Genomic DNA, 27,206 nt, shown 5'->3' with positions numbered 1-27,206 from the left:
TGGGAAGGGCTGGACTTGGATGGTCATGGAATCTAACTCATCACTTTACAGATGAGGAAACTGAGGTCCAGAGAGGCAGCAGCCCCAAGGTCAGTGCCCTTCTTTCAGAATCCAGCTCTCAAATGGAGGCCAGGATTGTCTTTCTGACACAGCCCCCGGCTCCACCTGTAAACCTCAGGAGCTCTTCATGGGCAATAAATAAATAGATGAGAATAGCTGTCCACCGTGGGGTCCTCGTGTGAGAAAGGGCTTTCTACAGAGCGGAGGAGTCCTAGGTGTGGCACACAGGCCACCGAGTTCTGGCTGTTCACACAGTTATATAATATGCGATAATCACACTTGGGAGTCCAGGATACAAAAGATAACAGCAAAGAGAAAGCTGGTCACTGGTAACTGACAAAGTAGAGAAAGAATTTCCCCGAGGGGCGGATTTGGCACATGAGCTTTTACTACATATAAAGAATCGAAAGGTTAGAAAAAGACATATAAAAAGGGAAGGCGGGTGCGCATCAGGCGTCTTTTAACTGTTCTGTTGCTCTCTATTCGGTAACTTTGGAAGGTACGGAGCTTTTCAAAAATTGTTGATATGATTCCCAGATGAGGTGTGTTTTCCAGAAGGGACGCGCTACGAAAGCAATTGAGAGTGAAAGGCACTTTTTCTTCGAAGTTGTTGCCTTTAGTAACTTCACTAATTCAACCATTTTTATGGGACTGCTTATTAAAAATAAAAGATCTATGCTGAAACGCTGGAGGATCAGACAAAGTTAACTCCCCTCTGAGAACACCTAATGTATCAATCTAAAAAAGGTGGCTTCTGGAGTCTGGTTTCTTTTCATTACCTGGATCAGGTGAGTGACAAGACACGCTCTAGACGCAATGACTGTTATCCTAGCCTGGCACCGCTGCCCTGGTACGCACGGGCAGAGCTGTGCGGGGAGCCTGACCTCGTTTGAATCGGGGCCACCAGCTCCTGTGTGGAGCCTGCTCCTAGAACACACCAGAAGGCTGCAGGACTCTAGTGGGGCTGCTTGCACGTACACACCACAGCACACACGCACACGCACACGCACACAGCTTGGACGGAGCCATCAGCTCTAGCTTTGGGGCCAGGGCAGAGTCATTCTTCAGACTTGCACTCCTGACTCTGGTGCTGCATCTTGGAAAGAACACGCTCGTAAAACAGCAGGTAGGCGCTGGAGGACAGCACCTCCTGCAGGCTGGCCTTGCGGACGGTGTCGTCAGAAATCCACAGCCACTGGTTGCTGGTGGAGAGAGGGTTCTTGGCCGAAGGCGGGGACCGTCGGTAGGTCACGAAGTGTCCCGAGTGCATGTCTCCGTGGTGGACAACAACTGCCACCAGCTGGAAGAGGTACGTGGAGGAGCTGAACGGTAGGAACAAATGCCAGTGGTTTACAAATACAACAAGGAAGGTTTAGAGGCAAAGCAAAGAGGAGGGCTTCCCTGGTGGCGCAGTGGATGAGCGTCCGCCTGCCAATGCAGGGGACACGGGTTCGTGCCCCGGTCCAGGAAGATCCCACATGCCGTGGAGCGGCTCGGCCCGTGAGCCATGGGCGCTGAGCCTGTGCTCCGCAACGGGAGAGGCCACAACAGTGAGAGGCCCGCGTACCACAAAAAAAAAAAGCAAAGAGTAAAAAATACTAGATGTTCAACAATAGGGGACTGACACAATGGTACAGCTATACAACTGAATACTATGCAAGCACTGAAATAGAGCCCTGTATTTACTGGCCTGGTAAACTGTCCATTCTGTGAGTGTATGTATGTTGTGTAGTATATGCGTGCACACACACACACACACACACACACACACACACACACAGCTTTACAGAGTGGAAGACAAAGATTTAATTGGTGATCTATCTTTAGGTGGTGTCCCCAAAATTTTTTAAATTTCTTTCTTTATATTCTATGTACATACTTTCATACATATGTACATGTATACACACATAACATTTACATTTTATGGACTTTATAATTCTTATTTTGAAAGCCATCAGTGAATGAGGCATATGCGTCTAAAAAGTGGCTCACCTGTAGTCAGGAACAGCTGGGAGGGGGAAGGGCATCGGGGTCGGCAGCGTGGGCAAGAAAGATGGGGAGCAGGCGCCGTTCATGAAAATCTGTGTTTTGGGGCCCCCCGGGTGACTCCGAACTGCAAGAGAAAAAGGCCGAAGGCAATGAAAGTGAGCAGCAGCTTTGGGTAAACAAGACATGGTTTGGATTAGCTTGAAATTTAACTCCCCAGTAAGGCTACAGAGGAAAAACAGATATGTGATTTTGTCCTATGCTGATTCATAAAACTTCCTTTTTGTCTCTGCCTGTTTTAATCCCCAAATAGGAAAAATGTACCCAGCTCCTAGCCTCCTGCTCACTTTGACAACTCTGTGAGTCTTTGAGATTCCCAGCCCTGTTTGCTGAAGACCTGCACCCCTGCCAGGGAGAAGAGGAAGCCAGGGCAAGGAGGTCCTGGATGTAAAACTGGGCCCTCTTCCCACCCCAGCTGCTCCCAATGTTAAACTATTGACCTTCTGAGAAAGGACAAAGCTCGGTCTCCCTGTGAATGATGTCCTGTCAGGCCACACAAATGGATGTAGGAAAGAATAATGGTAGTAAGGGGTGTTAGGTGGGGAAAGTCTGGGGTGCAGGGAAGACAGTCCTGGCACACGGGTGGCGAGTTCAGGCTTGGAGCCTTGAAAGTCGGTGAGTTTTCCTCATTTACAAAGAACTGAACAAATTACATACAACACCTTTACAAAACTGTCCCAACGGGGCTTCCGTGGCGGCGCAGTGGTTGAGAATCTGCCTGCCAATGCAGCGGACACGGGTTCGAGCCCTGGTCTGGGAAGATCCCACATGCCGCAGAGCAACTAGGCCCATGAGCCACAACTACCGAGCCTGCGCGTCTGGAGCCTGTGCTCCACAACAACAGAGGCCGCAACAGTGAGAGGCCCGCGCACCGCAATGAAGAGTGGCCCCCGCTCGCCACAACTAGAGAAAGCCCTCGCACAGAAACGAAGACCCAACACAGCCAAGAACAAATAAATTTAAAAAAAAAAACAAAAAAAACTGTCCCGACACTTCATTCCAGTACCAGATCCCCCATCTGCTGTTTGCCCCTGGACCAATCAGCCTCTGGGAGCCTTGGTTTTCTCTTCAGTGAGACAGAGTGATAATAGCTACCTGGCTTCACTGGGACCCGATCAATAATTAGCTTCAAGGGAGGATGGTAATGGGATCAGACAAAAAGCAATTCAGCAAAGAAGTATCAACCCAAATAAGATGTTCAGGGATCTTCAGCCAGGACATTCCTCCCCACAGTTCCTGTCTAAACGAGGTGACTGTACTGGGGAGAAGAAAAGAGAAGAAATTCACTGGAATGAGTTGAGCCAATTATTGTTTAGTCAGAAGACCAGAAAGCAACATTTTGCTTTCCTGCCTACAGTTTTTCATTTGTCAGAGAGTTTTTAAAAACTAGACATCTCGTGACTGTGCCAGTTAAACCTCTTCTACAAAACCTTTCCTCTCCCACCCCCAATCCTGCTGTTCTCAAGAATTTAAGCAGCCGTCGGGTGAGCCTGGCCCTCGTGGCACAAGGAACCCGCCAATTCCAGCTGCGTTGGCCCCTCGGGCGGGCACCTGGCTTGGGGGCTGCCGGCCCGTCCTGCAGCTCCAGTGCAGGTCCTGCCTTCTCATGCAGCTCGGGGCTGCGGTGGACGGGTTTGTGTCCGAGGAGGTGATACTTGTAGATGTCCATCATCAGGAACTCGCTGAACTGCACGTGCTCGTGCCGCTTCAGGGGCGTGCCGTGGCTGGACCAGCTCAGCCGCTGGAGGTGGATGCACAGACACTGGGGGAGCTGCGGGTGGGAGAGACGGAAAGAGCTGCGGGTCGGGAGCGGGACCCGGGGGGCCCTCGGGAGCAGAGCCGGCCAAGCATGCGGCATGGGCTCACCTTCCCTAGTTTTAACTGTTTGACAAACGTGGTCCTCTGGTGTTCCACCTTCTCCCCATTCAGCGTCCCTTTCGCTTCAATCTGAAATAAAGGAAACATCTCTCTGCAGCAATTCTTTTTTTTTTTTTTTTTTTTTGGCAGCGTTGCGCAGCTTGCAGGATCTTAGTTCCCCGACCAGGGATCGAACCCACGCCCTCGGCAATGAAAGCACGGAGTCCTAACCACTGGACCGCTAGGGAAGTCCCCCTGCAGAAATTCTTGAAACAGGACCCCTAGGGAGAGCTGCGGGTCAGGCTGGCGTTACAAGTGCATTCACTGGGCACTTGACGTCCACCTGCTGAAGGAACTCAGCTGCCCAGTTTTCTGTGCGTTGTCTTCACTCTTTTAGTCATTAACTAATGGTGACCGTGGAGGCAAAAGAAGTAAAGAGGCCGCACTGAAACTGACACTAGCATGTCATCTGTTTTGTTCTGTATCTTCAAAATTTCTGGCCCCCACAGTTCCTCTTAATTCAGAGGGTGATGTTTAATTGCTCGGGGGAGTCGGGCAGGTCGCTCAGCTGAGGCAGATGTGAAACAGGTGGGTGCGGAGGGAACTGCAGTGAATTGGAGCGGGCCTGTCCCACCTCAAAGCATGGCATTCAAATTTTTTTCTTTAAACATTTTGTGGATGAAACCAAACTCATCTGGGAAAAAGATTTGGTCCGTGGGCTGCCAATTTCCTCAGCAACTTAGATGGACGTGGCTGTGGCTGCAGAGAGCCTCTGGGGGTAGTCGGCAGAGCTCAGGGCCGACGGTGTGGGAAGCGCTGTATCAGGACACGTGGGCCGGCTCAGGAAATGGCACTTGGGGTTAAAGCCATACCTTCGTACAGTTGTCACATACGACATCCCGCACGGATTCCGACGAGATGAAGTGGTGAAGGCAGTGGTCCAGGGTCAGTGGATGACCCTACAGCACAAGAAGGACATTCATGATTACAATTCAAGGAGAGCTAGACTGAAACTGTTAACAGTGTGAAGCCCAGAGCTTTATTCTGCTTAGGCAGGCAGTGAGGCTTCACAGACACAACTGGGTGTTTCCTGAACAGATGGGGAGCCCAGAGCATCTTGGATTTGCTCTTATGGATGGATTCAAGGGTATGAGGACATAACACTGCAGAAAATTATGGGCTTCCATGTTCTTGTAGATAGCTTTGAAATTGAGATTAATGTGTGTGTGTGTGTGTGTGTGTGTGTGTGTTCAAAAAAGCCAAAATTTCTGCAGCAAGAGAGAAAATGCCCACCTTCTCCCCCCAAGACAGGCCATGGTACCACAGATTAAAACTAAGATGGGTTCAACCAACCATGTGTCTGAGTCATGTGTAGTAGCTGAGCTACACGAAATGTCTCAAAGCCCTTTCAGGTTCAAATGTCTCCAAAACAGACCCCAAGTAAACCACAGATCAGTACATACCCATGTGGCAGCTGGAATACTTAGTGAAAGGCTATCGAAGGTATCAAATCGAACGGGACTCTGAAACACATATTGCAGCAAAAACCAGAAAGGACTTAGGTTCAATTCAAAGCTTTATAGATGGGAAGATATATGCCTATAAAAACAGTTTAATATTTACATGCCCAACAGTAACAGTCAAACATAATGTACTTACCTAGAAGCAAATTCTATTAAGAACAACCTTGTAAACATAAGAACTACAATAATACTAAAGGATATCTTGGAAAAACTATATGATAGCATACCTGTCCCAGCAATTTTGGGATTTTTATCCTAAGGAAATAACCATGGATAATATAACTACAAGGATGTGGTTATCACAGCATCATTTATGACGGCAAAATGTGAATGGGTGAAAATTCCAGGGGGTGATTAAATAAATTATATCATATCCATATATTATAGAATGGAATACTATATTAAAAATAGTGCATTAGAGGGGCTTCCCGGGGGCACAGTGGTTGAGAGTCCACCTGCCGATGCAGGGGACACGGGTTCATGCCCCGGTCCGGGAGGATCCCACATGCCGCGGAGCGGCTGGGCCCGTGAGCCATGGCCGCTGAGCCTGCGCGTCCGGAGCCTGTGCTCTGCAACGGGAGAGGCCACAGCAGTGAGAGGCACGTGTACCGCAAAAAAAAAAAAAAAAAAAAATAGTGTAGTAGAACTACACATGATTATATGGAAAGATGTGCATGTTATATTATTAACTGCAAAAAAAGCCCCAAAACAACAAATGATAAAACAGGGTTAAGAGGTCCTGCTTTCGGACTTCCCAGGTGGTGCAGTGGTTAAGAATCTGCCTGCCAATGCAGGGGACACAGGTTTGAGCCCTGGTCCGGGAAGATCACACAGGCCGTGGAGTAACTAAGCCCATGTGCCACATCTACTAAGCCTGCGCTCTACAGCCCGTGCTCCACAACAAGAGAAGCCACCGCAATGAGAAGCGCGCGCACCGCAACGAAGAGTAGCCCCCGCTCACCACAACTAGAGGAAGCCCACGCGCAGCAACGAAGACCCAACACAGCCAAAAATAAATACATAAATAAATAAATTTATTTTAAAAAAAAAAAGAGTTCCTGCTTTCAATTATGGCACAGTAGTTTGGCTAGACTAACTCTCCTTGACATAACAATTGTAAAATCTGGACCAAAACAAAACAAATTGAACAACTGGAGGGCTACCAAAAGCAGGCGGAAATGGAGAAGTCAATTCGTGGAGAAACGGGACCTCGGTGGGTGAGATTTGCTATGTGTGGCTTCTTTGCCTGAGGGTCCCCCCTAATCCATGCAGTTCAGTGTTGGGTGGGAAAAAGCAGCAGTCTTACAGAATTAAGGTATCAGGAGACAGAGTTCAGGGCTGGTACAGAGGCTGGAGGAAATCCCAGAAAGAGAGGAGCCAGGAGAGGATAGGCCCTACAATCTGTGTATAAGCCCTGCCTGATTCCATGGCTGATCCCTAAAGTGCACAGACACGGAAGAGACTCCAGGGACTCAGCAAGAAGCTGCGGCTGGAGGCTGAGAAAACTGAGCGGAGAGTCTGCCGCCCAGTGTTGGAGAGGGGGGTTGGAGTTTAAGCTCAGCCAAGGCAACTGCCTGCTAGGACAGAGTTCATTATTTCTCAGAGAGACATACCAGAATCCAGAGTCTCTACTACAGTGTCAATATTAAAAAAGTACTAGACATACAGTACAAAGAAAGAAGAAAGTGTGACCCGTGGTGTGTAGGGAAGAGGAGGTGAGGACCTGGATGGTGCAATTGGCACAAGGACCCTAAAGGAGTATATTATAAATATGCCCAAGGACATATAGGAAGAGAGAGTTATTCAGATCTAGCGGAGGACAAAGAGAGGATCTCAGCAGAGAAATGGAAATTATAGAGAACCGAAAGAGATAGATAATTAAAAGGAACAATAACTAAAATGAAAAATTCACTGGGCAAGCAAACAGAGATTGAAGATGGGAAAGACAGTCAGGAAATTTGAAGATAGGTCAATAGAAATTATCTAAATTGAAGGACACGGAGGAGAAAGACTGAAGAAAAAAGAACCAGCCAGGCCTCAGTGACCTGTGGGACAATATGAAATGGACTAACAAGTCGAGAGTGGGGCATAGATTTTTTTGAAAAAAACAGTGGCCAAAAAAATGTTCAAAGTTGGTGAAAATAGTGTACATAAATGTAACCAAACCAAAACAACAGCAACACTGTCAACCCAAAATTCTATACACAGCCGAACCAGTCTTCCAAAAGAAGAAGGGCAAAACAAAACCATTTTTATATAAATGAAATCTACGTGAATTTGTCAACAGACCTGCAAGAAATATTAAAGGAATATTTTTAGACTGAAGGGAAAAAAACATCAAATGGACCTGGATCTACAGAAGGCACTGAGGAATACTGCAAATGGTAAACGTGAAATTTTTTTCTTTTAATTTCTTTTAAACACATATAACTGTTTAGAGTAAAAATTTTTATGACAGTGTTATGGGGTTTATAATGTATGTACATGTAAATAATATATACGACAAAGCACAAAAGATGGGGTAACAGAACTATACTTTCATAATGTTCCTACATTTTACACAAAGGAATATGATATTAACTCTAAACAAACTGTGATAAGTTAACACTGCAGGATGTAATCACACACACACAAATGTGAAAAAATGTAGCTAAAAAGCTAACAGAGGAATTACAATGGAATACTAAAAAGTATTCAATTAACCCAAAAGAAGGGAGGAATGGAGGAACAGAGAAACAAAAACTATATGAGACAAGTAGAAAACCAACGGTGAAACAGCAGACCTAAATCCACCCTATAAATACCTACGTTAAATGTAAATGGACTAAACACACCGAATAAAAGGCAGATAGGAAGCTGGATAAAAAGGCGAGACCCGATTATATGCTCTCTACAAAAGCCACACTTTAAATACAAAGACAAAAGATAGGTCAAAAATAAGAGCACAGAAAGAGACATACCATAGAAACACTAGTTAGATGGAAACTAAACAGACAAAACAGACTTCCAGACAAGGAGTCTTACTAGAGATAAGGAGGGACATTTTATCACGACAGTAAGAGTCAACTCATCATAATTAATTCATGTGTATGTGCCTAACAGCAAAGTCTCAAAAGAAATTCAGCAAAAATAGAACTAAAGAAATAAAAAGAAACAAATTCTAGCAAACACTTAAGGAAAAAGCAATACCAATATTACCCAAAGACCTTGAGGAAATAGAGGCAGGAATACTTCCCAGCTTATTTTATGAGGCTAGCATAACCCTTATAATAAAACCCGAGAAAGACATTACAAGAAAATCATAAACATAAAACACGAATAGCCTTCAGAAAATGTTAGCAAACCAAATCTAGTAATATATAAAAAGAATGACATCACAATAAAATGAAATTTATCCCAGCAACACAAAGGTAGTTTAACATTAGAAAAATCAATCACTGTAATTCACCATATTAACAGAATAAAAGAAAAAAAAAGATCATCTCAATATATGTAGAAAAAGCAAGACAAAATCCAATTATTAGTCATGATAAAAACTCTCAGCAAACTAGGAATAGAAAAGAACTTTCTCAGTGTGATAAAAGGAGAATACAAAAACTCAAAGATAACATCATACTTAATTACGAAACACCAAATATTTGTTTCTTAAGATTTGAAACAAGGCAAAAGTGGAAACAACCCAATGTCCATCCGCTGATGAATGGATAAACAAAATGTGATCTATCCATACAATGGAATATTATTTGGTAATAAACAGGAATGAAGTACTGATACATGATACAACATGTGGAAGAACCCTGAAAACATTATGCTGAGTGAAAGAAGCTAGTCTCAAAGCACCATATGATTCCATTTATATGAAACGTCCAGAATAGACAAACTATATAGAGACAGAAAGTAGATTAGTGGTTTCCTAGGGCTGACAGAGTGTGGGGAGAAATGAGAAATGACTGCTAACGGGTACAGGGGTGGTTTTTTTGTGTGTGCGGGAGCAAGGGGTGGGTGATGAAAAATATTCTAAAACTGACTGAGGTGACAGTTGTACAATTCTCTATTTTTGCATCATGCTCAAAATTCTGCATAATAAAAATTTAAAATCTCAAAAGCAAAACACACACACACACACACACACACACACACACACACACACACCCCCCAAAAAACAGCCCTAGAATCTGTTGTGTTCACCATGGGTATAGACCCAACCTTAGGACTCAAAACGCTGCCAATCACAATGGGTCTGCTGCTCTTGGTACAGAAGATGCCATCTGAGAATCAACTGATATGTCAGCACTGACCAAGGTGGGGCAGTGGGTCCACCAAGCCTACAGACCCCAGAAAAATCACAGAAGCCAGACACCAATGTCAGTCCTCATGCTCTGGACCCTTCATGAATCTTTTTTTTTTTTGCGGTACGCGGGCCTCTCACTGTTGTGGCCTCTCCCTTGCAGAGCACAGGCTCCGGACGCGCGGGCTCAGCGGCCATGGCTCATGGGCCCAGCCGCTCCACAGCATGTGGGATCTTCCCGGACCGGGGCATGAACCCGTGTCCCCTGCATCGGCAGGCGGACTCTCAACCACTGCGCCACCAGGGAAGCCCCATGAATCTTAACTTAAATAAAACCTTGCCAGAAAATATCAAGTATTGGTATAGTATTTACCTGGTGCTCACAGTGTTTGCAGACCATGTTACTAGTAAGTCTTCCATGAAAAGGATGCTGGGACTTCCAGTGGCTGGATGTGGGATGAGGTGACCCTGGAATACAGAACACCTTTGGATAGGCCACCTCTAGCCCTCTGGCACCAACCTCAAAATTCACCCCCCTTCTTAGTATGTGGTAGACACACCTTCTTTAGAAAAAAAAAAAAGTTCCTGAAAAGGACACTGAAAGAGCTTCCCTTATTGAAATCCATCAAAAACACAACCAGTTCCCTTCACAGGAGAATTTACACAGGTCCTTAAATGTGGTTTCTATATAATAGGCACAGCCACATTTAAAAAAGAAATTTGTGTTTGATAATGTCTTTTTACAAACATTTGCTTCAAATGTTTGAGATGTCACAAGAATGATACCACTGGTGAACATTCCATAAAGTGAGATAAACCTCTGAAATCATCAGAATAAGCAAGTTCTGAAAAACACGAGCTTTGGGGGGGATAGGATGGGGGCTAGCGGAATAAACACAGCAGCGTGGTGTGCTAGTTGGAACCACGGGCGCCATGTCAGGCCGGCCTGGGCTGGGTCCTGGCTTTGCTTATTAGCCACGTGGCCAGAGCCAGAGACTTCATCCCTGTAAGCCTCAGTTTGCCGGAAATGGGGATAATTATGACCCCACTATCCTCCATACCACCAACTTCATAGAGCTGTTGGGAGGCTTAAGTGAGATATTACGGTGCCTGGCACACGGTATGGACCCAAAAGAGAATTGTTCTCATTACTACCAGTGTGCAAAGGAATGGATACGTCATTTTTTTTAAGTGTTAAGAAAACAATAATTTCCTTCCAAGGAGGAAGGGATCATTTGCAGGAATAGTTGGCCAAAGTGTAGATGCTGAGGACACGGCGGTTTCAGCTTATTAAGTTCACCAGAGGACCAATTCAAGAAGGTCAAGAAAAACGCTAGTCTGAGGGAGAAGTAAGTCCGTTCAGAGGAAACTGAGCAGGGCTCGGGTGGGATGGAACAATTCAAAATGTTCACCGGGGGACAGTTTATAACTGTTCCCAAAACACAGGTTCCTTTCAAGTACACACACTCCAAGTCAGAATGGGTGTCACCAGAAAAAACATTATTTTTAGAAAACATAAAGCAAATTATTGTCATTTCTAAAAAGTACATATCTCACGTGTTACAGTTCAATGGAAAATGACTACCTCTGGTGTGGCAGGTGATCTGTCTGGGAGTCATTTCTGACTGCTGCTGTAGGGGACGAAAAAGAGAGAGGCTGAAAACCCTACTGCAATCTCTCTGATCACCCACCCTCACCCCACTCCTAAATCTCACAAGTTTCTGTGCTGACTGCACAGTTCAAAATCAACTTTATTTATTTATATATTTCTTTACTTTTAGGCCATGCCGCTCGGCACGTGGGATCTTAGCTCCCCGACCAGGGATCAAACCCGAGCCCTCTGCCTTAGGAGCATGGAGGCTTAACCACTGGACCACCAGGGAAGTCCCTCAAAGTCAACTTTAAACCAAGCTTCCTAAAAGGGGCCTTAATTATGCTCTCTGGTTGGTTACTGTACCTGTTCCTTCACCAAATGCAATTGAACATACTGCCTCTCCGGAATACTCCCCCCCTTTTACTAATTAACTTTTATCGACTCCCTAACATTTATAATGTGCCAGAGAAATAAGATTCATTTAGCATTCCTGTGGCTCCTTGTTCTCCTGTATTAAATAGGGGGGGAAATACATTCTTTCGTCTCAAGCCCAACACAGACTGAAGCAGGGAATCGTTTTTAAGAGCTCGACATCTCTAACCAAAGTCACCCGCTGCCAAGCGTGACGTTTAAGACCCTCCCCCAGCCTCACTCCCACTACTGGGTTTTTATCGAATCGTACTTTTGAGTTTAAAGTTACACGAAAATTACATTTGTATTCCCTGTACCTGTTCGATATGCACAGACCGCATTCATTGTATCGAGAGTGTTAATGGTTTACCTCTAGGGAATGCACGTCAAACAGATGTGTGACCCGGGGCTGGTGGTCCCGCTCATCCTCCAAAGACGAGGTAATGACATGGAATAACTCATGAGCGTCCTGTCAAAGGGCAAAGCATTCTTCAGAGTGGCCCGAAGAGGCCGCGGCAACGTCAGAACCACCCCTGTGTGGACCACCAGGAAGACCCCCTATGGCTAAGGTGGGCAGAATTTGCTTTCCACCTTCTCAAGGCCCAGTGCGTTACATGGAAATGGTTACATCCTAGACATCTTCACGAGTAAAGGCCCTCAAGGGAGAGGCCCAAGGAGAGAGAGAAGGAACGAATGCTGGGTGGGCAGGCTTCTCGCTGATCTGAGCCATCTCTGAGCCTGGTTTGGCTTTACTGAGACGGCTCTGACCTCTGCGCTACCTGACTGCTGTTTTGTTTTCCTTGTGGTAAAACGCTCATCCGGTTTAAGCTTGTTAAGCGTACAGCTCATTGGCAGGAAGCACATTCACGCTGTTGTGCTACCATCACCACTGCCCATCTTCAGAACTTTTTTCATCTTCCCAAATGGAAACTCCACGCCCACTAAACACTAACTCCCCAATCCCCCGCACCCCTGGGCACCCACTGTTCTCCTCTGTTGTCTATGAATTCCGCTTATCCTCAGAGAAGTGGAATCATACGGTATCTGTCCTTTTGTGACTGACTTGTTTCACTTAGCACAATATGCCGATTCATCTATGACGTGGCACAGAATTTCCTTCCTTTTAAAGGCTGAGTAATACTCCACTATGCACACCCATCACATCTTGTTTATCCATCAGCCATCGATGGGCAGGTGAGCTGCTTCCGCCTTTCAGCTGTCGTGAATGATGCTGCTGTGAACCGGGCTACACAAAATATGAGTCCCTGCTTTCAACTCTTTCGGGCGTACACTCAGAGCAGAATTGCTGCCTCATGTGGCAGGGGACTATTTTTTAAGGATCAACTCAAACGCCCCTCTCCCCAAAAGCCAAAGCCACCCAGACTCTCCTGGGATGGGCAGCCTGTCCCCCCTGAACTCTGATGCGGCTGATACTCATTGGGCTGCCACTCTTGGCTCCGTCCACAGTCACCAGAGCGATCTGTTTCTAAAGGGAAATGACTTTTCTCTTCTGCTTTCAACCTCCCGATGGCCTCACTGCTGCAGTGAACGGCTCCCTTCTTAGCTGGCTGGCCAGCCCTGACACGCCCCGGCCCTAGAACCTTCTCCCCGTCCCGCCGCGCCCCAGCCCCTGGCCTTCTCTTGCTCCCTGAATGTGCCAAGCCGGCTCCCACCTCAGACCTGGGTCTTTCACGCGCCTGGGTCTTTCCCGCGCCCGGGTCTTCACGCCTTCACGCGGCCGCCTCTCTCATCCTTCAGGTCTCCTCAGGGAACCCTCCGTCACCAGCCCTCCCTGACCTAACCTCACCCCCGGCCATTCAGCAGCGGCCCCGCAGGCTCTCCCTCCAAACCACCCGCTGAATCTCTGAGGTCTCTCCACTGCCCTGCCTCAGCCCCGGCCTGAGCTGGACCCTCCCCGGCCTGGGTGTCTGCACACCGCCAGCTTTCCTCTCTGCTCCCGTCCTGCCCCCCTGCACCCCTCCTGTACACAGAGGCCGGCATGGTCCTGTTCACGTTAGGTCGGGCCAAAGCGGTCCCCTGCCAAAGCTCCGAGCGGCTGCCCCTGCACGCAGAGCAGAAGCCCAGCTCCAGCCCTTGGCCTCCCAGGCCCTGCAGTCCCCACAGCCCCCTTCCTCCACTGCTTGCCCTGCCCTTCCTGCCCTTCTCAACTCTGTGTCCTTGCAGCTGCTCAAGGCTTTTGCCCCGGCTCTGCTCCTCCGGCTGGCACGCTGCGCCCACAGCACCCCGGGCCTCGCTCCTCGTTAGACTCCAGGTCTCAGCTGAAACCTCAGGCCTCTAGAGAAGCCGCCCCCTCTAAGGAGTCCCCCTGCCGCTTTCCTCTCACCGCCCGTCCTCCCCACACTTTCTCACGTCACCTTCTTAGCACATGTTAAAGTTACCTGTGGACGGTCTGCAGCCCCACCCTCACTACACCGCGAGCTCCTTGAGCACAGGGTCCCTGCAAGTCACGCCTGATACTACCACCCAGCGCCCTCAGCAGGCCCTTCCCGAGGCCGGCATTCCATAAGCATTTGTTGCACATATAAATGAATCCCCTCTGAGGCTGTGACCAGCAGTTGGCGAGAGAGTGATGGAGAGTCCAAGGTAAGTAAGGCAAGGCTCTTGCCCTCAGGGACTCACAACCCAGGGGCAGACATGGCAGCCTTGCTACTATCTAGCAGTGCAATGCTATGGCCCTGTTATGACCAGTGAGCCCTGGACATGGAGCTGAGGGAGGATCATCTCTTCCTGCAAGGCTCGAGGAGCCTTGACAGACCAGGCATCTGGGCCAGCCCATGAAGCATGAGCAAGGGTTCACCACAGAGAAAAATCCCAAGACAGGATGGAGTCGGATCCAAAACCTATTCTGTCACCATCAGCCATGTGATTACTTGGCCTTGAGAAAAGGAACAGTATCGCAGAAGAGCTGAAGAGCAGCCACTTTAGCGCCAGACTGGCTTGAATCCTGGCTCTGTCACTCAAATAGCTGTGTGACTTTGGGCAAGTCACTTGACTGCTCTGAACCTCAGTGTTCTCATCTGCAAAATGGGGATAGTAACAGTAACTCCTTACAGGGCTGTGGTGAGGATTCCATCAGATAATTCACATACCTGGCCCAAAGCACCCCACAGCTCTAGCTTTAGACACTGAAAAGTGGTTGGATGACCAGATCATTAATAGTGAAGGTGTGGACAAGGCCCCATGCTAGATGCTCTGGGTACCTTCAAAAAGGAACAGAACCAGAGACAGACATGCTTTCTCCTTCCCACACATACTACGGCACTCTGTGGCTCAGTGTCAGACACTGGAAATACTCCCCAGGAGCAACTGGGACTTAAGTGGGTCCTTGACAGAAGAGCAGGACTTAGAAAAGGAATGTGGGCAAAGAATGTCACCTGTCATATCAGTAAACAAAGGACGTTGCTGGCCACCAAGCCATCAGCTCTTGCAGCCGCCCCCTACTGTGTCCTCTGAGAGGATTCAAGATGGAGAAAAGCAGGATACCGGCCCTAGACAGCTAAGGGGCATCTCCAAGGAATGATTTCAATGAACTCAGACACTTGCATCTTCCCTTACACAGAAAAATGCTAAATTCATTAACTTGACATGTCTGTTTTTTCTTTAATTGACAGTAATCTTCTGATGCTCTATCTGTTTTTGTTTTTGTTGATTTTGCAAACACTTGATATATCCTGCTCCTCCCTTACCTCTTGGGAGCAGTCCCTCAGAGCTATCTGAGAGGCTGCCTCCCGGGCTTAAGTCCTCAGGACGTCTGTCAAATAAAACCTAATTCTCAACTTTGAGGTTGTGCATTTTTTTTTCAGCCGACAGGTATCTGATATTAAGGACTAAATCTCAGTCACTGTCTCAGTTTAGAGAAATGTAAAATGTAGCTAAATAATTCCAGTTACCAGAGGAGGATTTAAAAAGTATTCTCTAAATGGAAAAATATTTCAACATATAATGGATCAATCGAGAAGCACTGTTAAGAAAGTATAGGATACTCTCAACGTCGTGTTTAAGAAGTAACACATACATGGCTTCAGATGAAAGTGGAAACAGAGATCATCTCTAAAGAAGAGGGGAGAGAGGAAGCCTTCCCGCCTCACTTCTCCGTTTTTACATGCCTCCTGCTTCAGCCCCACAGTTTTGGGAGCCCAGGGGCTCTGGTCCAGGGGCTCCCTGGGGGAGGCAGAAGCAGCCAACCCAACGCTGGCCAGGGCCAGCCTGGAAATGTGGCGGCGGGGATGGACCGCCGAAGTGTACACAAACAGAAGCGAAAGTTTTGGTCCCTAGAGCTTCACTCTCTCAGCCTCAGCCTCGTCCTCTGGGGAAGAGGAGGAGGGTGGCCAGTACCAAAGAAGACAAGGAAGCTGTAGTCGTGGAAAAGGGGGGCGAGAGTGGCTGGAGGAAGGCCCTGGGACTGCATATGACAGCTGCTCAAGGTTTGCGGCCACTTTAACCCAGCCTCCGAAGACTGATTTTTTTTTTAATGAAGGTATAGTCTAAAAAAGGGTCTCACCCAAACCTCTGAGCCTCTAAGGTAAAGCCACCTGCTTCTCTCTAATAGGCCCCAGATGTCCCCACCATCCACTGAAATGCAAAGTCACTCAGGAACTAAAAAGATTTGCCCTCTTTGGCAGCTGTGTGCTCACGCCCTATCCTGTGAACCTTCCCTCTCCCCTGATTGCGAGAGCAGGAATAAAGTTCACAATCTGGTCTCGGGACACTAAGGCTGTCTAAAATGTCACAGAAATGTCCACGCAGGTCAGACAACTGCAAGGTCAATGCTGGCGTTTATTTTTCCCCCTGCAGCAATGCAGCTGTTTCTGGAGCTCAGGCCCCACCTCATTAGTGGGAAACGTTCTCCAAGGAAACCTGCTTTGAATGTTGTGTTCACCTGCTCTTCAAACGAAGAGATCTGCCATCTGTACATTCTTAAGACGTCCAACAAGCAGCTTGCATCCAAGACCTCTTCATCAGTGACTTCTTGGCAGGATAAAGCTGGGAACAAAAAAGGAGCACAGTTATTAAGTGAACCAGCATGACAACCAACCAGAAAAGCTGCACAGCACACGTGTCAAAGCTAATTAATAATGTAAGGACTGTAAAATTCACCTTGGAACTATATCTCTTTCATTATTCTTCCTTGTAGCCTTACCCAATGCTTAGTACACTAGCAGACACTTCGTGTTTGTTGAATGAATGTAATTTTTCATGAGGCTGCACCATTTAAATGAAGTAATTGACTTTCAGATATCTGAATTACTATCATCAATATAAATTTACTGTTGCAAGATTTGTAGTGAATAAAATGATTTTAACTCACAACTCTGAGGGACAGGAGGGCCTTTAAACAACCAGCCTTTAAACAACCATCTGGTCCAACCCTACACTCACTGCCCTAACCCCTCTCTACAGGACTCCCTCCTGTGGCCATAAGGCCTTCTCTGGGACTTGTTTGCATTTGAGTTTCTGATTATCACCGCAAAGCATCAAGCTCTGTGAGGCAGCCTGAAACGGTCTTCTGAGTTGTTTACTTTTCAATCAAGGTAGAATCAAGCCTAACAGACAAAAATAAAAGTCTGATGGGCTTATGAATTTATATTACAATTACATCTAGATGGGGGTTGGCAAACTTTTCCTGTAAGGGGTCAGCTAGTAAACATTTTAGGCTTTGCAGGTGTCTGTAGCAACTACTCATCTCTGCCCATGTAGCACAAAAAGCAGCCATAGACGACAGATAAGTAATATTACATATTACATAAATAAAATGTAATATTACATATTACATAGATAATATGTAAACAAATGACCATGGCTGTTTCAATAAAACTTTATTCACAAAAACAGGCGGTGGGACTTCCCTGGTGGTGCAGTGGTTAAGAATCTGCCTGCCAATGCAGGGGACATGGGTTCGAGCCCTGGTCCGGGAAGATCGCACATGCCACGGAACAACTAAGCCCGTGAGCCACAACTACTGAAGTCCGCACACCTAGAGCCTGCGCTCCACAACAAGACAAGCCACTGCAATGAGAAGCCCGCGCACCGCAACTAAGAGTAGCCCCCGCTCGCCGCAACTATAGAAAGCCCATGCGCAGCAACAAAGACCCAATGCAGCCAAAAATAAATAAATAAAGTTATTTAAAAAAAACAGGCGGTAGGCCAAATTTGGCCCGAGGGCCATAGTTTGTTAATTCCTGATCTTGACCACCCCCCGTCCCACAGCATATTATTATGGACCAGTATATCACACTGGGCCAGTACTGCTAGTGCAGAGGAGATAAAAATACAGGAGCCTGCCCTCTCAATGCAGTTTCTGGGAGCTCAGTGATTCTCCAGATAAACTAAGCCAGCCTGTTTCTCCTCCTTGATTTGCAGTCAGTGAACTTGAGAGATAGCTCTGAATACTTCAGACTCTGACTCTGGAGGGTCTGAACATTGCCAACGCCACCCCTCTCAGAACATGGCTGGTGCCGTGGGTGGTGACCTGCGGTGGAGAAGCAGCAGCGTTGGCAGCCAGTAGCCAGTTATCAGTGCAAATAAACCCTGAGGTCAGACCTTTACCCCCCAGTATGAAGGAGACCCGTCAGGAGAGGTCCTGTTCCTTCCTTCTTCCTCCTGCATTCCGAGGCAGCCCTTCTGTTAGCTTTTACCCTCCCAAGGAAAATCTGAATGTCCCCTTCAGCCCAATTTTGCCGAAAATGCTGTGTGGCAATGTGGCAATGTCTACTAATTTTCATATCCTACAATCCAGCAGTATGACTTTCTCAGGATCTGCCTCAGGGAAAGAGGTGCCTATGTGCACGATGGGCATGTACAAGGATGCTCACTGCAGCCTGTTCATGTAGACGAGGCACCGGGAGCAAATGGCTAATTAAACCGGGATGTCTTGCGATTATGGATGCTCTGCAGCTGTAAAGGTGTGTGACGTCTGTAAATCACATGTTTGATAAGGGCTTGAGTCCCAAAATATATAAGGAACTCCTAAAACTCAACAACAACAAAAATACAGAAAACCAAATTAAAAAATGGACAAAAGATCTGAATAGACGTTTCATAAAAAAAACACAAAAACCCCTAGAAATGTCCAATAAACACATGAAAAGATGCTCAACATAACCTATGATTAGGGAAATGCAAATCAAGACCACAATGAGATATCACTTTCACCCTCATCAAAAAGACAAGGGGCTTCCCTGGTGGCGCAGTGGTTCAGAGTCCGCCTGCCGATGCAGGGGACATGGGTTCATGCCCCGGTCCGGGAAGATCCCACATGCCGTGGAGCGGCTGGGCCCGTGAGCCATGGCCGCTGAGCCTGCGCGTTCGGAGCCTGTGCTCCACAACGGGAGAGGTCACAACAGTGAGAGGCCCGCGTACCGCAAAAAAAAAAAAAAAAAAAGACAATAACAAGTGCTGGTGAGGATGTGGAGAGCTGGAACATCTGTGCACTGCTGGTGGGAATGTAACATGCCAAGGCTGCTGTGGAATGCAGTATGGTGATTCCTCAAAATAGTAAACAGAATTACCATTTGATCCAGCAATTCCACTTCTGGGTCTATACCCCCCAAAGTTAAAAGCACGGGCTTGAACAGATATCTGTACACCAGTCTCCACAGCAGCATTATTCACAATGGCCAAAAGGTGGAAACAACCCAAGCATCCACTGACCTATAAATGGCTAAACAAAATGTAGTGTGTATATACATACATATACACACGCAGCGGAATATGACTCATATCCAGCCTTAAAAAGGAGTGAAATTCTGACACATGCTACAATGTGGTTGAACCTCAAGGACATTATGCTAAGTGAAACAAACCAGACATAAAAGGACAAATACTGGGCTTCCCTAGTGGCGCCGTGGTTGAGAGTCTGCCTGCCGATGCAGGGGACACGGGTTCATGCCCTGGTCTGGGAAGATCCCACATGCCGCGGAGCGGCTGGGCCCGTGAGCCATGGCCGCTGAGCCTGCGCGTCTGGAGCCTGTGCTCCGCAACGGGAGAGGCCACAACAGTGAGAGGCCCGCGTACCGCAAAAAAAAAAATATTGAAAAAAAAAAAGGACAAATACTGTATGATTCCACTTAAATATGGTACATAGTCAAACTCATAGAGACAGAAAATAGAATAGTAGTTACCAGGGTCTGGGGGTAGTGGAAAATGGAAAGTTATTGTTTAATGGATACAGAGTTGCAATATGGGAAGGTGCAAACTTTCTGGAGATGAATAGTGGTCATGGTTGCACAACAATGTGAATATACTTAATACTACAGAACTGTTTACTTGAAAATGGTTATGGTGGTAAATTTTACATTATGAATATTTTACCTCAAATATTTATTTATTATTTATTTATTTATGTATTTATTTTATTTTTGGCTGCATGTGGCCTTCGTTTCTGCACACGGGCTTTCTCTAGTTGTGGAGAGCGGGGGCTACTGTTCGTTGCGGTGCGCGGGTTTCTCATCGCAGTGGCTTCTGTTGTTGTGGAGCACGGGCTCTAGGCATGCAGGCTTCAGTAGTTGTGGTGCACAGGCTTAGTTGCTCTGTGGCATGTGGGATCTTCCCGGACCAGGGCTCAAACCCGTGTCCCCTGCATTGGCAGGCAGATTCTTAACCACTGCGCCACCAGGGAAGCCCCTTCACCTCAATTTTTAAAAATGGGCAAAGGATATGAGTTGGCAGTTCACAGAAGACAAAATACATGAGACCAGTAAACTCACAAAAAGAAAAAAAAAACGGTGAATGAGGCAGAGCTACAAGTAATGAAATGGCCATTTTTCTAATACATATCATGTTATTTGGTCATGAAAAAACAAACAAAACAATATATCATTTCTATGGGTATTTAGAAACATAGTTAAATGCACAGAAAGCGGTTTGGAAGGTTACACTTATCTTTTACTTTTGGGAAGGAAGGAAAGGAGCGGGTAGTGATAAAGAGAATTTTAGCCTTATTTGTAATGCTTTAATTTTTCAACAAGAAGAATTTACTCATGAATTACTTATATAATGGAAAACTATTTCTAAAAACCAAAATAAAAGACACTGAGAAGCAGAAGCAGAGAAGGAAGGATATAATGGGAGGACAACACCTAACCCTACATCATGACACCTATGTGGACGTGTCAGTTCTTAACACAGTCTTTGGGATGGTATGTTTTTTTTTTAACAGGGCAGTAAAAAAAATTATTTCCAAGTTGCCTCTTTTTTTTTCAAGTTGCCTCTTATACAGAAGAGCAGAACTTACTTTTCATACTGGTTTCTGTGTCAAGCTGAGATCATACCTCAGTGAAGCAATATTTAGCTGAGTGTTTTTAAAATCCAATTGTTTTTCTGACTATGTAATACACGCTTATTATTGAACGTTGTTTTTTTTTTTTCATGTTTTTAAACTGTCACCTGCACCATGCCAAAAGAGCCATGGCTAACATTTTGGCTTTTTCTGTCCAGCCTTTATCTGTGGAAGTTTTTGCTTTGGCTGAAGTAAAGTTATACCATATTTCGTACCCCACTCTTTCAAACTTAATAGGATAGCCTATGCCCTCTCCCAAATTAAAAAGAAAACAGAAACATTTCATAAAGATGATGCTTAATGGCTATGCAACATTCCATTGATTGCTTAATCATTCTACTGCTGGATAACCATATTCTTTCCTTTCCCCCCATTACCACTAGGCGTTGGAGATCTTTGCACATATCATCGGCCATCCATACCCACTGGTTCAGCATCCTCAGATTCAAGCAAGGATTGAAAATACTAAGGAAGGGAATTCCCTGGCGGTCCAGTGGTTAAGACTCCGCACTTCCACTGCCAGGGGCCCAGGTTCAATCCCTAGTCGGGGAACTAAGATCCCGCTGCACAGTGCAGCCCCCAAAAAAGAAAATACTCAGGAAAACAAATTCCAGAAAGTTCCCCAAAGCAAAATTTGAACTTGCCAGGCACTGGCAACTACTGACATAGCATTTACATTGGATCGGGTATTGTAAGTAGCATAGAGATGATTTAAAGCTTATGGGAGGATGTACATAGGTTATACACAAACACTACACCATTTCATATAAGGGACTTGAGCATCTGCAGATTTTGGTATCTGCGTGTGGGGTTGTCCAGATGCTACAGGAGGAAACCCAGCTCTACAGTCAAAAAAAGTGGTTTCAGAATGAAGTTAGATTGGTGGCTTCCTAAAACCTTTACCAAGCCCGTGTACACTGTGACTCTCCAAGCTCGGGACCAGTATCGGGCCAGTCCCACACCTGTTTGCCCTGAGAACTCCACTGCAGGCTAGTGTAAATCATAGTCCACCAATTACTTGGTCAAACGGTACTGAACATTTTGCAAGCTATTACTGTGTGGTTCCACTGTTTTCCAGAAAGGCTGCCCCAAGTTACACCACCACCAGCATTTATGAACGTGTCACCCAGCAGCTAGCTGGTCAGGATTGTGGATTTTCCAATCTTTGCTGACAGGCCAAAAAAATGGTACCTCACTATTATGTTATTTACATTTCTTTGATGATGGCCAAATTGCTTATTTTGTTTGTTAGATGCATTCTGTATCTATCTCAATACAATCTGTATTATTTCTTTTGTGAATTAGCTTATTTCCTAGGCTAAGACACTTTTTGTTTTTAAACTTTGATGTTTGTGAAACCAGGGTACTTCTTACAGTCAAAATGCTTAAATGGAAGTGGATTTTTCTCCTTCCCTAAAAAGCTGTTACTAAACTGACAAGTTTTAAAATAAACGATTACAGCTTTGATTAAAAAAAAAAAACACCTGTCTCTACCTATTGGGCCCTTAGTGCTTTTATCATGATAGGTATGATCTTTATCTACATAAAGGCTATTAACCGTTTGCCTGCCATCTGGGCTGCTGCTTTGAAAGTGCACAGCGCGCCCTTTACATTTCCAGGTAGGTACCTTTCAAGAGACGCAACAGTGTCAAGGACAAGCGCTGCTGTTGGGGGGACTCCTCCTGACCCCTGGTGTACTGGGTGGTGAACTCTTCCAGCCACTTGATGAAGGTGGGGCAGGCAGACAGGCCTTGCAGCAGGGAGTTCATGAAGCAGGTGTTCCCCAGGTTGACAAGGCCAGGCACAAGCCCTAAAAAAGTGGGGGCAACAAGAGAACAGTGCATCGCATTGGACCATCTCCTTTATCTTCTCCCATTTGGGACCCAGAATTCCTGCACCGTGGCCGTGGATTGAAAACCCCTACCTCAGAAAGTCCTCATCCACAGAGAGCAGGGGGCCAGGCATCCTGTCCTAGCCGAGGCCCAGTCCTACCACTGCTCCTTCAGGGGACCGTAAGCCGCAGAAGGACAAGTCCGGGCCGCGTGTGACTACTGAAATGCACCAGAGTGTCTGGCACAGCCTGGCTTCCATTGAATGTTCAGAGACACTTAGTAACCTCTCTCTCTCTTTCTCTCCCTCACTCTCTCTCTTCTTTGTTAAGAAAGCAATGTTTCTCACAACAGAAGAAAACAATTGTTCTGTTCCTGTTCCCCAGGACAATGATTTTGTTCTTATAATCAGTGGGAAAGACACCACTACTGCCATTCTGATCAGTCCTTCTGCAAAGAGATCAACAAAATCTGACACACTTCCCTCTTCCGCTGAAATTAAAAAACAAAAACAAACAAAAACAACTTTTTATTATGAGAGTTCTCAAACATGCACAAAAGAAGAGTAGATATCTAATGAACCCCAGTTACAACCATCCCCAGAATTAACAGTGATCAACATCTTGCTACACCTGTCCCTTTTATATATTTATTTATTTTGGCTGAATTTTAATCAATATAAGTAGAGCAACATGGACAAAGGGGGGCATTTTTAAAAATAAGGAAATAGATTTTTGTGTTAGTGAAGAAACAAACTTGAAACATTTACTAGTGACTAGCAGCTATTCAGTGAAAGCACAAAGGCGTCACACAATTAGGCAACTGTACAACTGAAAAACACAATGGCCATAGCAATGAGAACACTTAGACAATTAAGCCACTTGAAATTTTTCATTACGAAGCATGTCTCAAACTCATGACCTTAGTGCGGGTGAAACATAAATCTTTTTACTGTGGAGTATAACATAATGAGTCATTAAAATTAACTTCTGTTTAAAAGAAAGTACTACTGACAAAATTGAAGATACAAGAGAACCAAAAATGTCTTCCCCTTTCTGTACTGTTTTTAAACAATAAGAGTTTGGGTCCAGTCTATAGACCATGATCCAAAGGCTTCATTCTTACCTTTTCTACGCTTCTTTCTTTCTGTAATGGGACCCCAAATAACATATATTCCTGCTGCCAGTGCAGCGGCAATTCCACCTATAACACCCCAGTTCTTCATGAGTTTATATCTAAAAAAGAAAATAAGTTTACTGTCTTTCCTCATCACAAATGCAATATGTGTATATACAGGTACAGGTACACAGAAGTAACATTTCATCAAAATAACCACTGGCCTGCCAAATACCTTGCTTTCAGATTAAAGTAATATACAGTATAGGATTATGTCTTGAAAATCAGCACATTTAGACATTAGGATTTGAAACCGAAGTCAGAGCACAACCTCCCCAGAGCCCCACCGGCCAGGGCTTTCCTCCTGCTCTGCCTCTCATTCTGCTGCCATACCGCCCCGCCACCGGGGCCACAGCCAAGCTCCCACCCCAGGGACTCTGCACTGTGCTCCCTCTGCCTCAGATGCTGTTTCCCCAGGTCCCACTGCTTGGCTCACTCCCTCCCCATCCCTTCACTTCTAACAAACTACTAGAACCTGCACTCGTGGCCCTTTTACCCAGTTCTACGTTTTCTTTTTACCACAGAGCTCACCACCTTCCAACCTAACTTTCACTTATTCACCACGTTTATTTTCGGTCTCCCGCAACTGAAATGCAAAGTCCCCACGGGCAGGGATCTTTGTTTTACACACTAACATATCCCAAGTGTTTCCAAGTATTTAGATCACATAGTAGGTTCTTGATAATACTTATTGAATGATTGGGACCTGGAGAAATACAGAAATGGATTTATCTTGTAGGTTATTAAACGGGGTAAGGGAGAGGCATACAATAGTATAAAAGATCTTCTAAATATTTATTATATTACAGTTTTCTTCATTTGAGGCTTGACTCGAATACCGAAGTTATTCTTTTACTACAAATAAAGAAATTTCACCAGTAACTTAAAACACTGTCTTCATACACAGTTATGTATTTCCACTAAATAAGGCAACCAATATATGTACCTACATATATCTGTGCAATATATACCTATATATATGTGTTAGCTACATATATGTGTGTGTGTATGTTTAAAATATTCTTATCCCCATGTATGGATCATGTGAATATTGTTTTGACCTCAACTCAGTCAACGTTAACTCAGGGAAGAGCCACTGGTAATACTAGTAACTCTGTCTACAACAACCAACATTTTTCCAGTGTCATGGCTGATGTGATACACAACTGATGACTGAATTTCAAATAAATCTTTGTTCTCCCAAGACAGTGTCGGTAGAATGTGCACAGAACTTGGTTAAGAAAGTGGAATTCCATAATCTGGTTCAGTTCTGGTTCTGCTATTCCCTATGGTGTCACCGCACCTTCTAAGCCTCAGCTTCCTCATCTGTACAATGGGGACAATTGTGAGACCTACCTTACAGAATTATTGTAAAGACTGAATAAGTGCTAATGCATGGGGTGCATAGTAAGAGCCTAACAAATATTAGCTGCTGCAATTATCAAGTATTATAATCTCAGCTTCATTCATGAAAGTTATTCTTGAAGTTTCTTAATGCAACATTGTGCTGATTTTTACACAATAGGTATATTCACGTGAGGCCACGTGGATCTGAACTCATGTCTGTTGGGCTGCCAAGTCTGTGCTTCAAACCAGGAAGCTCATGGGGAAATTGAAGGACAGAATGTCAAAAGGATGGGAGAGAGGGCCTGCCTAGGTCCTATGTAGGGCATGGATAAAAAACCCAGGGCCAACTCTGGAAACTCCACAACACGAGGAGAGTAGTGGAGCCTGGGAGTGAAAAGATCTGGCTTCTCCCCGCAGCTCTGCTGTCAGCTCAGCTGTAGGACCACAGGCATGGTCACTTCAAGGCCCGTGTCCCAACTACAGAATGGGGGCACTGGACAGGATCGCCACTGAGGACTTCCAACCCTGGGATGATAAGCTCTTTAGACTGCTCCAGTTCCAGAGGGAGGAAGCTGACCTGAGCAATGGGTCTCAGTCATTTAGGGTCAGGAAGGGGGCTTGCGGGGAGGGACGGAGCCACACTGCTCAGCTCTGAAGCCTGGAGCCCGAGGGAGGGTGGATAAGAGAAGGGACATAGGGACACTGACAGGGTTGAGAACCCGCACTATTGGGGGTCCTAGCAGGAATGTGGGATCTTAACAGGACTGGGAGCCTTAACAGGTTAAGGGGTCCTGATTGGTTTAGGTGCCCTTGCAAGATAAGGAGTCACTAATTAGATTAGGGACCCATACAGACTAAGGGATCCCTGGCAAAAGTGTGGGGGGGGGTGTGACAGGAAGACGGGTACTGACAAAGTGCGGGTGGGGGGGCGCTAGCAAGCCCGGGGCACTTTACAGGGTTGTGAGAACCATGGCAGGACTGGGGAGCTTGACAGGTTGGGGAACCCTAGCAGGCCAGGTACTGACATGACTAGGGAGCCCAGAAGGATTGGGGGTGTCTTGAAAGGATGAAGGGGTCCGGTAAGGCCTGCGAGGCGCTGAGAGCTCCGAGGGGGCCACTGACAAGGCTGAGGATCCCTGCAAATTCTGGGGACAATGACAGGATTACAGGAGGCACTGGCAGGCGGAGGAGGGGGGTGGAGGGGGCACTGATAAAACTGGGAGCGCCAGCACAATTGGGGAGTGCCGACAGAATCACCGTTGCCTGGAGGCCCTGGAGGCCCGTCGCCCTTCCCGCCCCAAGGCCTGGGCCTCCAACACTTCGGAACGCAGAAACCTCTGGAATGCGCACTCCGGCCCCTGGGGACCCTTACTAGGGCGTGAAAGGGCCGCCACAGGCCAGCCTCGGTACCCTGGTCCCTCTGGTCCCGGACTCCCCGGCCGTCCCGCCCCCCAAAGCTCACCTGACGGCCGCCCCGGTCCGTAGGAAGCGCTGGATGGCCCTGTCGGCCGCGGTCATCGCCGCCTCAGCCCGGCAGCTCAGCATCGCGGCTGCGCGGGAGGCCTGCCGCCACCCCCGCCGCGATCTCCGCGGCCGGACCCAGGGCTCCGGGGGCTCCCGAGACGGCGGAACCCGCGGCCAAAGTCCCAGCTCCTCCGGGGAGGGTACACAGAAGGACGGGCTCCCGGAAGAAACGGAAGTGGTTCTCACCGGAGGACTGGAGTCGACGGACCACCGCCTTGTTTTTCCTTTTCCCCCTTAGTCACTGGCGTCTTCG

The 27,206-nt window shown here is 46.5% G+C and overlaps 1 protein-coding gene across 2 annotated transcripts; it reads right to left on the bottom strand.

The window, feature by feature from the left end:
• Positions 1 to 1,117: 1,117 nt before the first annotated feature.
• USP30 (ubiquitin specific peptidase 30) lies at positions 1,118 to 27,053 on the bottom strand (the record flags this gene model as incomplete). Of its 2 annotated transcripts, XM_079943489.1 has the most annotated exons (13): positions 26,892 to 27,053; positions 24,032 to 24,141; positions 22,705 to 22,887; positions 16,680 to 16,783; positions 12,150 to 12,248; positions 11,360 to 11,405; positions 10,148 to 10,242; positions 5,427 to 5,486; positions 4,836 to 4,922; positions 3,973 to 4,053; positions 3,658 to 3,877; positions 2,053 to 2,173; positions 1,118 to 1,382 (listed from the first exon to the last, which is right to left on the bottom strand). In XM_079943489.1, exons 1-13 carry the CDS (start codon positions 26,972 to 26,974, stop codon positions 1,118 to 1,120), a joined length of 1,554 nt encoding a protein of 517 aa, XP_079799615.1. In that variant the 5' UTR covers positions 26,975 to 27,053. The 2 variants fall into 2 exon arrangements, with proteins under 2 accessions (XP_079799615.1, XP_079799616.1); XM_079943490.1 differs by lacking the exons at positions 24,032 to 24,141; positions 26,892 to 27,053 and adding an exon at positions 23,002 to 24,025.
• Positions 27,054 to 27,206: the final 153 nt, after the last annotated feature.

This window comes from Stenella coeruleoalba, assembly GCF_951394435.1.
Source record: "Stenella coeruleoalba genome assembly, chromosome: 14".
NCBI lineage: Eukaryota > Metazoa > Chordata > Mammalia > Artiodactyla > Delphinidae > Stenella > Stenella coeruleoalba.
Note: the sequence above shows the minus strand (reverse complement) of the source record. Positions and strands in the feature narration are given on the sequence as shown.